Here is a 13,523-nt window from a genome sequence, read left to right as displayed (position 1 = left end):
CAAAAAAAACCCAAACGTATTGTTAAAATTGTTGATTAAAAATTTGTATTTTTTATTCAATTTTAACGTGTTTTGTTATAATATTTTAACAGTAAAATATTACAAAGTATAAATATATATTTTTTCATTAAATTAATATTCACAAACTTCCAGTTAATTCAAAAATAAAAAAAATAAAAAACTCAGCATTTCTTTTATTACCATTAATAATTTGTTTATTTTAAAATTGCTCAAATATGAGTTAATAAAAATAGCTATTTTAATTATAAATTTACTTAATGAAAATCTAGAATTTTGTAATTATTTAGTGCGTTATTTTTGTTTTAAAATTGTTCTATTGTTTTTTTTTTTTTTTAACTTTAAAATTTAGTGTATAGTTGGTTAATTGTGTAATCTACTTGCCCATGACTTAAGTATATATATATATATTTAAATTGTAATAATAATATAATATAAAAAAAAAAAAAATAAAGAATTTAAAAAAATCAAAAATAAACAAATTTTACAACTAAAAACAAATGAAAAAAAAATAATTTTGGTGAAGGAATTGTGCGTGTCTTTTAACCATTATTTATAGAAAAAAAAAAAAGAAAAAATTCCCATAAAATATTAATACTTAATAAATTAAATTAAAAAAAAAAAATAAATGTGTTCAAAAAATAAATAATCAAATTGATTGATATTTTTCGTCTTCTTTAAACCAATCATGATTTTCTTCCACAATATTTTTCCAATAATCTAAAAATAAAAAAAAAAAATAAACAAACAATATTCATAAAAATTTTTTAAATATAAAAAGTAAAATATTTACCAATTAATTCTTGAAGAGTACCACCATTTCCACCATACTCAATTGGCAATAAATCAATTGCCAAATTATTCGACCATTTTTTACTTGATTTCATATGAATAAAAACTTTTGACTGTAACTTTTTGCTCATAAATTTTTTAAATATATTTAAAACAACATTGACATAAATTGGTGCATTTATAAAATTCAATGAATGAATTCTCAGTGGATAACAACCTTGCCAAGAATGTACTAATTTTTGTATGACACTTGGTGTCATTTGTAGACCATGTGACATTGTTACACCAGTCATATCAAAAATTCCAATAACACCATGCAATGACGTTGATACATTTGATCTTGTTGCAATATCTAATATCATCATTCCAGCCTGAAATAAAATCAAGTATTATTTCCATCAACAAAATAAATTACTCCAGATATTTTTCTTTATTTTTGCTTTTACCTTGACAACATTTTCAATTGTGTGTTTATGAGGATCATGAACTGATGTTCGTAATAAAATTATCATTCTTCCTTCTTCATCAAGCTCTTTCAATGGTAAAAATACTCTAAAATTAAATCAATAAATTAATTATCTTATCATAATGAAAAATTAATTATACAAAAGTTTAAATGTCAAGTGTATTGTGATAATTGTTTATATTTTAATAAACTAGTTACCCAAGATTAAACATTTCTTGCATATCAGATAAAAATGGATTTCTATCAGCATACCATTCTGGTGATTGTCTTCTTTGTCCATAATAATTACGTAATTTAATTTTAGTTTTTTCAACATCAAATTTACAAGATCTTAAAAATCTTACAATTGAAAAATCATCTAAATTAATAAAATTCATTATATTATATTTTTTCTATCATTTTAAATTTTTATTTCTATCTGTTATTACCTGTTCTAGCAAATAATGCATCATCACTTTCAATCCATTTACGAATTTCTTGTATTTTTAAAGTTGCACTAGGTTCATTTTCGTGTAAATAAAAACTCGCATATTCTTTTTGTTTTTGTGTTAATTTAAATTCATTATCAACAACTTCCATTATTAATTTATTTGTCTAGCTACTTTTTATAATAAATTTAATTTACGAGAATAGTTAAAGAGCAAAAAAAAAAAAGTATATCAAGTTGATTGTAGTGGTACAATCATGACATGTAATATCTAACTGACAGGAAGACAATGTGGATTCACTTGCTGACGTTGTTGTTTTTTTTTTATTGATAGTTAACTGTTATCAAGAAAAAAATGTATAATTAATACTAGGAGTCATTCTTGATAAGAGAATGAGCCTGTGGTACAGAAAATACTGGTCAATCTCTCTCAACATGAGCTAGCAACACAGACAAGTAGAGAAACTTTATCTCTATCTTTCTCTTTAGTAAAAAAAAAATAGAAAACTAATATAATAAATGAAAGCAAAATTAATATGAAGAATCTAAAGTCGAGTTATTGATAAGCCAGACAATGGTAACATTGGTAACCCTGGCAATGCAACAAAGAATATTAATTTGTATATTTTCCTTTGCTTCAAGTGTTGATCAATAAATAAAATGATGCTGTAAAAATAATCATGAACAACATGTATACACAATCAGCTGTCTCGTTTTCATTTTGTCTCTGTTTTTTCATTACTTGATATAACTATATTTCACTTGATTATATGGTGCAACATGTGATAGCTATGATACATCGTCATTAACTCCAATCATTCCAAACTCCAATCTCTCCCTACACTGAAATAATAATAATAAATAAAATTAAAACTTACATTCTCTTTTTTTAGATTAGAAAACATTTCTCCCCTCTTATTAAATAAAAATATAAACGCCAATGTTTCATTTTTATTTATTTTATTTTTAATCACAGCAAGTACATAATTACAGACTTTTTTATTTATTTTTTTTTTTTCATTTAAAATGGCGAACAAGTTGTTGTTTTGAATTATTGTCTATTGTCACGATTTGTTATTGTTTTGTCTGGCTGCTGTCACGTCATAATAAACAAGAGTCAAAATAATTAAATTATAAATATTAAATTTCAACACATTGTTTTTACAAAAGGTATGATAATTGGTGATATAATTATTCAAATAAATAAATATAAATTAGTCTTGTAAAATTGTTAATTAATTTTTTAGTATGCAAAAAAAATGGAGATTCCTTTGCTTATTTTTGGCATGACAAATACTTTATTGGATCAATTTAAAGACCAAGATTTTTGGAGATGCTGATCAATCATTGTGGTCGTTATTCAACATCAATCATCATCAGTCGATTTTAATTCATGCTGCTGCTGCTGCTGTCCAGGCAAATCATTAAAATAAAATAGACAATTTTTTAAAATTATAATTAACAAACTACTTGAAATAAATATTTAATACAATTTTAAAAAAATTAAATAAATATATTTTTATTTATTTCTTTACAGTTGATTCTTTCTAGAGAATAAAAAAAAATTTTTGCTAATAATCTATGACTATGTACTGCTAAAATGAATAATGTATTTTCTAAGAATCAAATAACACAAAATCGATTGACAATTATTTTAAGAGGTCTACCAACAAGGAGAGTATAGGAAAAAAAAAATAGTACAAATACTGAAATGTTGTGACAATGTGTAGTCATAGTTACACTGTCCTTTAAAAAATAAAAATAATTCACCTTGTTATTTTTTTGAAGTACAATATCATTGGCATTATCAAAAAAAAAATATATACTTGAAAAATCAAGTAACAATAGATTTATCATAGATAATAAATTGAGTTTAAAGAAAAAATATAAAACAATTTTCAGGATGTCTGAGAGTGAAGATAGTTGTTGGGTATTTGATTCATTAATTGGTTTTCTTCAGGGTCCAATTTGGTCATCACCACTGTTGACATTTATAGAAGAAAGATCATTGAGTAATTATTATTAAATTTACAGCTTGATTATATTATTATTATCTAGAAATTAATTAAATTGCTTTATTTGTTTATCAAGTATTTGAATCAGAGACTGAAGACAGCCAAGAATATCGTGAAGCTTATCAAGAGTATAAAAATTTAGTTGATCTATTGCTTGGTTGTTACATGGAAGACATGGAAATAACACCAGAACAATTTGAACATGCATGTGCTGTTAATAAAAATACAAAATTACCAATGCAATTTCAAAAAGTAAAATTATTATATTTTATTAAATTAAATCTTGTTAATTAAAGTTTAATTATTATAATTTTTTTTAGAGTTTATTTGAGCAAATTTGGGCAGCAAATGAGTATGAAGTATTTAAAAGAATGATGATACAAAAAAATCTTGAATTACAACTTCAAGCATTGAGTATGATTGAACAAAAATTTGGCTTAACTCCAGCATTATTTAAATCTTCCAGTGATTCAATTGATGGAGAGCTCAAAATGGAAGAAATAATTCAGTAAGGAAAAATAATAAATACATTTTGTTTAAATAATTATTAAAAATTAATATTAATGTTTTGTTGATGTTTTTTTGTAGAAAACAAATTCAAGAAGAAGATGAAGAAGAAGAAAAAAATGAAGATGATGAACCAAAAAGAGATGAGACTGAAAAAAATTTAGAAAAAGATCGTGAAAGATTGTCAAATAAATATGAAAATGAAAAAGCAGCTCTTGCTGAAGCATTGAGAGTGTCAGTATCAACAACTTCATCAAGAAGTTCATCACCAGAATTAAAATATTCTGATGAATCAATTATTCAATCTTCTTCATCAATAAATAATAAAATTAAAAAGCCAGCACCACTTGCTCCAATTACATATGAAAAAATTGAAGAAATAAAAAAGGCAAGTGTTAATTGTCATTATCGAAATATAATTTAATTATTAATTTTAATTTTATTAATTATTCTTAGACTAATATTGGAGATCAAGAAGATATTAAAAAACGTGAAAATTATCTTAAAGCAAGAAGAGATAAATTAGTTGCATTAAAAAAACAAGCAAGAAGTCAAAGACTTGACAATATCAATGAACGTCCATGTTCAGCTAAAAATATGGCTAAAGCAACAATGATGGGTAAACAGGATCTTGAAAAATCACAAAATTCATCATCAATTTTACAAGTTAGAAAAGCTCTTGCTGCTCGTCTCAAAGCTGAAGTTGTTGGATCCTCATAATACAAATTTAAAATAGAAAAAAAAAAGGTCAATTTTCCATATTTTGTTTTTCATTAACAATTACAAGAAAAATAATAATAAATATTCTAAATTTATATTTTATTTTTAATGAAATATTCTTCGCACTTCTACAACACACTTTTTTTTTTTTTTTTTCATAATAATATAACATGCATTCATATCACTCTCTACAATTTGACCAAATTGTTTCGTTTTGTTTCTTTTTTTTTTTTTTTGTAGAGCTGCCATAAAGATTGTTGGTGAAAAATGAATATAATATTTTAATTAATAATTATTTTCTTTATAATTTTTTGACTTAATATTTTTCTTAATTCACAACACAATATTATATTGAAATTTTTTAATAACTATTTTTTGTTTTTAAAATTTTATTTATAATTTTCATCAATTATTTACAAAATTAACTGAATTTAAAATGATTGATATAAAATAATAATTCAATCATTCAAAAAAAAAGAAAAAAAATATTAATTAAATTTTAAAATTTATATCAAATTTGATTGCTTAAATCATGATTCATTTTATCAACAAATTATCATTGATATTTATAAATTACGTAAAAATAAAATGCAAGATAATTTTTGTTTTAAATAAATTTTAATTATAATTATTACTTATTAATATTATTATTATTTTTCTTTACTTTATGGTCCTGTCTCGTCACTTTGAACTCACACACATTCTCAAATAATTATTAAAACTTATATGATTAATTATCTTCTTGTTTTTTCCTTTGTTTACAGAGGTCACGAATATTTTTTTTTTTCTATTTTTTCTTCATAAGTATTATATATTTATCATTTGTAAAAAAGTTTTTGTGAACTATTATTATTTTATTTTAAAGAACAAAATAATAGGTACAATTTTATTTACCAATTACTTTATCTTCGGTATTATACATATATATCAAGTAAAACATATATTGATAATTAATTTTTTTTTTTTCTTGTTTATATTTATTAATTTATCTTCATCAATATATTCAATTGATACAACGTTTCAGCACAGTCATTGTGACAGTATTTTTATTTTTTCTTTTATTTGCAAAATATTTGAGAAATTATTTATTAATAATTATTATTTTTATTCATAAAAACTTTTTATTTTTACTGATATTAAACAATTTATTTCTAGGCCAAAAGCTGATAATATTTATTGAAATTTTTTTATTTTTATGAGTACCATTTTTCATCAGCAAGGCTTTATAATAATTATTTACAAAAATAAAAATCATCATCGATTATTATGTGTACATTAACGCTTTTTATAAATTTACGTTATATTGTTTATTATTTAAATTACCCCCCATTTGTCTATTTTCATTTCATTTTTTTTTTAACGTATTTTTCGGTAATAATTTTTTGTCAATTTATATATTTTATTTATGATATTATTTATTTAATCAAGATGGTATAATTGTGACAAATTATATTTTAATTTTTTCACCGTAAATACATTAAAATACATTTAATAAACATTAGCACATTTTTAATTATCATTTAGGTAAGATTTTTATAATAAATAAAAACTTTGTGTTTTTATATAAAACATTTTAATTTATTTTCTTATTTTTTTTATCACTGTAATTTGTTATTTATCGAATTGTTTTTTATTTATTTAATTTATCAACTGTGGTTTGTTTTTTTTTTTCGGTTTTTGGATTTAATAAACTTGATTTTTGTTTTATATTTTAATTTTATGTACATTTTTTTTATTGTTTTTAATATGTAATCGTCAGAATTGATAGTATTATTTAAAAAATTGTCAATAGAAAAAAAAAAAATAATTATTTCTTCGCCTAATTTGGGAAAATTGTCATAGTTTTTATGAATAATAAAAAAGTTGAATACTAATTTGGAATTTTGTATTTAATTTTTTATTTATTCATGAAAGTTTTTATGCTTTTTTTTCAAGGTAATATAAAATTTCTAGAGAAACAGCGCATTTGTAGTCTTGAGTTGGTCGTGTTATCGAAAAATCGAAAAGAAGAAAAAAAAACAATTTAAAATCCAGGAAAAAAATAAAAATATACATAGTAAATTGTTAGTTTATAATTTACAATATATATTTTATTTATTTCATTATATATTTAGTTGAAATGCTAAAAAATTTATCAATGAATTTTATAAAAATAATAATGAATGACAAATAAAAAAAAATTCTATATAATATTTTATAAAAATTTAAGTATAAAATATTTTCACTGGTTATAAATCCACCATAATTTTATCAATTAATAATTGACAATGTTTTTTATTTTTTATATATAAAATAAGAAAAATAGAAAACAAAAAAAAGAAAAATTTTTTTTTTATTATCTGATATAATAATAATTTATTTAAATTTTTATAAAAAAAAAGTTATTTTTTATTTGTCACTCATAATTGACTGGTAGTCTTTGATAAATTTGAAAAAAATAAAACAGATAATTTTATATAAATTTATACAATTATTATAAATGCGCTGTTTATTTTTTAGAGTTTTTGTTTTTTCCTTTTTTATTTTTAATAGACAATTATTCAAGTATAATTTTTAATTATTAAAAATTTTTTATTTAAATCAAAACCAACTGATGACAATTACGTATTCCATTTTCTTCTTCAATTTTTTATACCTTTACACAACACAGGCCTACAATAATGAGTAAATAATTATGTTTTTTTTTTATTACCTTAAGAAAGTTCAAAGTTTCTTTAATTTTTTATTATTTTTTGTCGTCGTTGTTTTTGTTAATTTAAACCACGTTGCTGCTGTCTCACATGCATCCTTTTATTTCACATACAACAAACCATGGTTGTCATTTAAATACACTTAACCATCTCTTTCCTTAATTTTTTTTTTTCTTTTTTAAATTTTTGTTTATCGTCTCACTCTTTTATCTCTTTTCTTAATATTTTTTCTTCTTCTTCATTAACTTGGAAACACTTTAATTCATACATAAAATGTGCAAATTATTTTTTTTCTTTTTCTTTAGCACATACAAGTGTGTTGAAACGTCTATCACAATCATTCACACATACACAATTCACATTTATTTATAATTAAAAATAAAAGAAAATATATCAATAATAAAAATAATAAATAAAGAAAAACAAATTTCATCATCTTGTTTCTTCATTCTGTTCTTTTTTTCTAAATTTCTTATTTAAAATTTTAATTAAATTTTTCCAATTTTTTTTTTTTCCTTTTCTATTTATTCAGAAAAAAAAAAAGAAAATTTTTATCATTTATTTATAGAAAAATTCTAGAGGTTTTTTATTATTATTTAAAATTTTAAACAGATCAAAAGAACTTTGGATTAACTTTTGAATGAGTCTTGGTGTTTATTTGTTTTTTTTTTTTTTTCCTAAGAAAAAAAATTTACGTTATTAATTGATAAATACACATAACTTGGTGTTTTGGAAATTAGATGATTTTTTTGTTTTTTTACTATGTAAGTCGCTGCCTTTTTAGTGATGGAGTGAGGTCAGCATCTTCTTCTTCTTCGTCTGAATCACCCTCGTAATCAACCAAGCCCTTGATAAGATAAATAGTAGAAAAAAGAAACAAATTAATAAATGAACGTAAAATTAATATGTAAAAGTAAATAAATAAATGATCAAATAAATACCTTTTTGAATATAGTTGTAGGTGCTTTATCATCAATAACAGCTGTTGGGATTGTTGATTCATTATCAAGTATTACATCAGTGGGAATAGTATTATTAACTTGTGATGATTGTATTGGCATTGTATTATTTGACGTATTATTATTCAAAACAGTTTGACTTTGTTGTTGTTGTTGCTGCTGTTGTTGTTGTTGTTGCTGTTGCAACTGTTGTTGTACTTGTTGTTGTTGTTGTTGTTGTTGAGCTTTAGATTCAACTGATGGTAATGGATTTGTTCCAGAATTTGGACTAGTTGGTTGTTTTTTAGCTGATGCTGGTGGTACAATATCAGCTGCAGCAGCTGGAACAACAGCTTCACCTTCATCAAAATCTTCTTCTTCATTAAACCACATTTCTTCATCTTCATCAAGTTGTCTTTGATCTCTACGATATCTACTACTTCGTAATATTGATGGTACACTTTCAAGTGTAGCTCTATCACGATCTTTAAGTTTATCTTGATGTTGTTCATACCTTAATTTAAGTGCTTTAAATGTTTGTACATAATCAATGGCTTCTAGTTCTTTTGAAAAATTTTCAATAACATGAGAACACAGAGATTTAATATCTTCTAATTTAATAAATTCAAACATTTCAAGTATTGCTGAATCTAATAAATTATAACGTCCATTATTACGTAAAAATGCATCAAATACAGGTGTAAATAAATTACCTTTTATAATATAAAGATTATAAAATTCATCTTTAAGTGCAATAATTTTTCTCATAAATCTTAATGCACATAATACCAAAAATGTATGTGTTGATTTCATTAATATTAATATTCTTCTTAATAAATCTTTGTTTAAAATACAATTTTTCATTTGATACATATGATGTTCAACACAAAATGATAATAATTCAAGTATTAAACCAAGTAATTGTACTGTTCGATAATCTTCTTTAACTGGTTTATCACCAATTGTATTATTTAATAATGGCTCAATTAATTTAACAATACTATGTTTATAAAAATAATTGAGAAAATCAGTTTTTTCAGATTTATTAACAGATGCCAACATATTTTCTGGATCAAGTAATAAACGTAATACACCAGCAAGTTGTACAGCACCACCAAGCTCAGAATCATTATCATTAATTAATTGTGATACAATAACATTAATTAACATTTGTTCTTGTTCAGTATTATTAATTTGTTGTAGTGTATAATCTCTAACAACACTTGGTGAATATTCAACAATATATGTTAATATATCAATACTTGCTGTTTTAGTTTGTGAATCATTAATAGCTAATGTTATTTCAAGTGATGGTAGTATACCAAGTGATGTTAATGTACGATAAAATGTTTCTTTACCTTGTGGTTGTAAATTTTGTGAAAAATTACAAAATTCTTTAAGAAATAATACTAAATCACGTCGTTTATTAATTGATGTTGTTTCATCAATTAATTGACGAAATAATTCAGTTAAAAATCTTTCATCATCTTGTATTAATGTTACAATTTCAACTTTATTAAAAAATATAAAACTATTCAATGTACTTAGCATATTATCTTCAAATACACTTGGTGTTGGTAATACAACATCTTGTATATATTGTACACGATAAGTTTGATGTATTTTAGCCAATAATTCATTATTTGTTATTGGAATTGCTTGTTTAAATTTTGCTAATTGACGTAAATATTCACGATGTCGTTTTGGTTGTGTTAATGTTGGCTCATATTCAAGACAACCAACAACATCAAATATAACATCTTCACTGAACATTATTTCAAATAATGCATTTTTATTTAATAAAAATATATTTTTAAATATATCATAAAGATGATGAAGACCCTCAATATTTTCTAAATCTTCACATGTATTAAATAATAATAATAGCTTTTTAATATAACCATCTGTTTCAAGTGCTATTGATAATTTTTCTTTTCTCATTGGTGTTGTTAGACAATTACCAATTAATTCATTAATATCTTCAAGACGATTTAATTCACATGGTGGTAGCTCAACTGGTGGTGATGTATCAGACATATCATCAAAACGTTCATCCTCTGATTCTTCAACAATATCTTGTGTTACCTCAACTGATGGATCTTTACCTTGTACTTGACATATTTTTTCCCATATTTCATCACAACCAGCTTTTTCTTGAAAACTCAATGCAAGATCAAAATTTTCACCCTCTGACCATACAATAAGTGTATCCTATAAACAAATAAATAATCAATAAACCAATCAATCAATCAATCAACATTACATTACATTTATTTCAATTTATTTATTCATCTATTGTTACCTGTTGTTTTTGATATGCAGTATCTGGTAATATTTTACTTTCAAGTAAAACAGAACCATCACTCTCAGCTCTCACCAATAATGATATACCTTTTAGTCTGTCAATATATGACGAGGACACATGGCCAGTACCACGATCATCCCATTGTCTATCTGCATTTAAAGCATAAAGCTTTACTCTTCTTCTTGTGTCTGTCATTTTTTTTTATTTATTTAATTATTTATTATTTCGAAATAAATATGCTATATATTATTCTCGATGCACCTTGTTTCTGGTTTTTTTTTTTTTGTTTACCTAAATTTTAATGTTTATAATTTTAAAACTGCACGAATTATAACCTCAAAATATCAGCGAATAGACAAATGTATTTATCTCAAATTCCATTTGTATTATAAATATAAAATAAAAGAAAAAAAAAAAAAAAAAGATATTTACAAGTATTAACTATTGCTCAAAGTTGCAAACAACATTTTATGTTTTTTTATTTATTTCTGCTTTTTTCTTTTGATGATTTTTGTTGTTAATAATTATTAATCCCAAGTCAGGATAATATAGTTTATTTTTCAACTACGTGAATGGCATTTTTACAACCGGTATTATAAAAAAAAAAATCCACAAAATAATATTTCCTCAAGGTTTATTATCCATTAGTCCAGTTTCAAAAATATATATTCAACAATAATGACGATTAACTAAAAAAAAATACCACAATAATTGCAATTTGTTTTTTTTTTTTTTTTTTTAACATAAAACAAAATTACACGCACTACCGAGACCACCTTATTTTCAATTGTCCACCACTTAAAATTGATATTTTTTTTACTCTAAAAAAAATCAATTAAACACACAATTAATATGCATATTATTTCGTTATTTCGATAAATTCACAAAAAAAATAAACTCTAAATAAATGGCTTAAAGAATTATTTAAGTTATATTTTTTTCTTCTTTTTTTTTTGTTTCATAAAATTGTGTATGTAACGGTAAATTCACATACAAACGAATAAAAAAAAAAAAACTACAATAATAATAAACCGGTAATTTTGAAAATTAAAAAAAAATCACGCTTTCTAACCCTTTTCTTTTTTTCATCCAAACACAATTATCTCTTTTTTTTTTTTGTTTTATTATTTAAATAAAATCACAGCCGACAGCGTGATGTTTGGTGTTTTTTATTATTATTATGACTTCAGTGACGCACTTTTTATTTAATTTTATCTTACATCCACCTTGATGTTTATGATTATTTATATTATTATTTTTTTCCTCGTGTTTATTGCATAATTTTTCATGAATGATGCCAGTGGTAAAACACAGATGAAAGACGGTTGATGGTCAACGCAGGATACAATTTCTTTAAAACAAAAAAACAAATAAAACAATATAAATAATTAAATAACAATAATAATTAATAATTAACTATATAATTAAAATTAATAATTATAATATTAATATAGCAAAAAATGGGGAAGGGGAGAGAGAAAGAAAGAGAGAAAAAATTTTGTTGATCGTCGATAAGTCAAAAACATCCGTCGAAATTTTTACAACAATAATTAAATAAATTGACTATATTCGTAAATAAAAAAATAATATTAACATAATTAGCTTAATAATATGTTAAATTAACAATTTATATTTATTTATTTATTGTTTAAAAAAATTATTAAGTATATATTTAATACACAAGGGAGAAATCGTAGAAAAAAAAAAGAAAAAAAATGCTTGTGAATTTGTCTCACTTGCACATTTGTGTGTACGAGATTGTATTGGTGTATTTATCGGTATTTATGTACACACACACACATACATATTTATTATAAATAAATATATATATATGTATTAATTTATTTGTATAAATTAATATATTATTTATAACAAACAATATTGCGGCACGCACACGCGAATATTAAAACAAAAAAAAAAAATGGAACAAAATAAAAATTAATTTTATTACATGGAGAAAAGAAAGATGATTAAAAAAAAAAAAAAAAAAAAAAAAACTTTATTTGTACCTCGTTCGGATGTCTTTTTTTTTATGAACGTATTTTTTTTTTTTTTGTTCATTTATATATTATGCACTTTGAATCACAATAAACAATAACTAGATAAATTTAATAATGTATTTATTATGATGTATTGTTAATAAATAAATTACAAACATTGTCCCAATTTTTATAGATGTTTACCGAATATTTACCCTTAAAAATTGACGTAGACATCAAACAGCCACAACACTACATTTCGCCATGTTCGATTAACAACAACGCGCTACGGGGTTTACAAGCCACGCATCAAGGAAACACGCGGCAATATTTGAATTTTTTTTTTTTCAATTATATTTTTTTTTTTTTTTTTCATTAAAATTTTATAAATAAATTTTTTTATATTTATTAAATTTTATTGTATTATATTTATTTATTATTTATTTTGTAAATTAATTATTTTTTTAAAGAATTATTTGTTTAAATTTTTTTATTAATTAAAATCTGGGGATATTTTATTTTTATTTTAGAAATTTTAGCTATTTATTTGAGATTTTTTCATTTTTTTATTAATTGGTGATGATTATTTGTTGATGAATATTAATTTTAATAGGATAATTATATTTTTAATAGTATTTTATTAATTGTTTATTGAAATTTCGATTT

The 13,523-nt window shown here is 22.4% G+C and overlaps 3 protein-coding genes across 5 annotated transcripts; 1 reads left to right on the top strand and 2 right to left on the bottom strand.

Moving 5' to 3' along the window:
- Window positions 1–376: 376 nt before the first annotated feature.
- Window positions 377–2,689, bottom strand: LOC122853137 (retinol-binding protein pinta-like). Its single transcript, XM_044153413.1, has 6 exons — window positions 2,582–2,689; window positions 1,705–2,041; window positions 1,475–1,634; window positions 1,257–1,362; window positions 812–1,181; window positions 377–738 (listed from the first exon to the last, which is right to left on the bottom strand). Exons 2-6 carry the CDS (start codon window positions 1,853–1,855, stop codon window positions 668–670), a joined length of 858 nt encoding a protein of 285 aa, XP_044009348.1. The 5' UTR covers window positions 1,856–2,041; window positions 2,582–2,689; the 3' UTR covers window positions 377–667.
- A 538-nt stretch (window positions 2,690–3,227) lies between these two features.
- LOC122853133 (cilia- and flagella-associated protein 36) lies at window positions 3,228–6,930 on the top strand. The gene is made up of 5 exons (XM_044153409.1): window positions 3,228–3,715; window positions 3,795–3,970; window positions 4,039–4,226; window positions 4,307–4,613; window positions 4,682–6,930. The coding sequence occupies exons 1-5, from the start codon at window positions 3,607–3,609 to the stop codon at window positions 4,943–4,945; spliced, it is 1,044 nt and encodes a 347-aa protein (XP_044009344.1). The 5' UTR covers window positions 3,228–3,606; the 3' UTR covers window positions 4,946–6,930.
- Window positions 6,931–7,467: 537 nt separating this feature from the next.
- On the bottom strand, window positions 7,468–13,143 carry LOC122853132 (serine/threonine-protein phosphatase 4 regulatory subunit 3). 3 transcript variants are annotated; one of them, XM_044153406.1, is made up of 4 exons: window positions 13,073–13,143; window positions 10,876–12,229; window positions 8,577–10,784; window positions 7,468–8,482 (listed from the first exon to the last, which is right to left on the bottom strand). In XM_044153406.1, the coding sequence occupies exons 2-4, from the start codon at window positions 11,071–11,073 to the stop codon at window positions 8,396–8,398; spliced, it is 2,493 nt and encodes an 830-aa protein (XP_044009341.1). In that variant the 5' UTR covers window positions 11,074–12,229; window positions 13,073–13,143; the 3' UTR covers window positions 7,468–8,395. The 3 variants fall into 3 exon arrangements, with proteins under 3 accessions (XP_044009341.1, XP_044009343.1, XP_044009342.1); XM_044153408.1 differs by having other exon boundaries at window positions 13,062–13,120; XM_044153407.1 differs by lacking the exon at window positions 13,073–13,143 and adding an exon at window positions 12,888–12,934.
- Window positions 13,144–13,523: the final 380 nt, after the last annotated feature.

The sequence above is a fragment of the Aphidius gifuensis genome, linkage group LG3 (assembly GCF_014905175.1).
Source record: "Aphidius gifuensis isolate YNYX2018 linkage group LG3, ASM1490517v1, whole genome shotgun sequence".
In the NCBI taxonomy this organism is placed as follows: Eukaryota; Metazoa; Arthropoda; class Insecta; order Hymenoptera; family Braconidae; genus Aphidius; species Aphidius gifuensis.
This window is presented reverse-complemented; position numbering and strand designations above follow the sequence as displayed.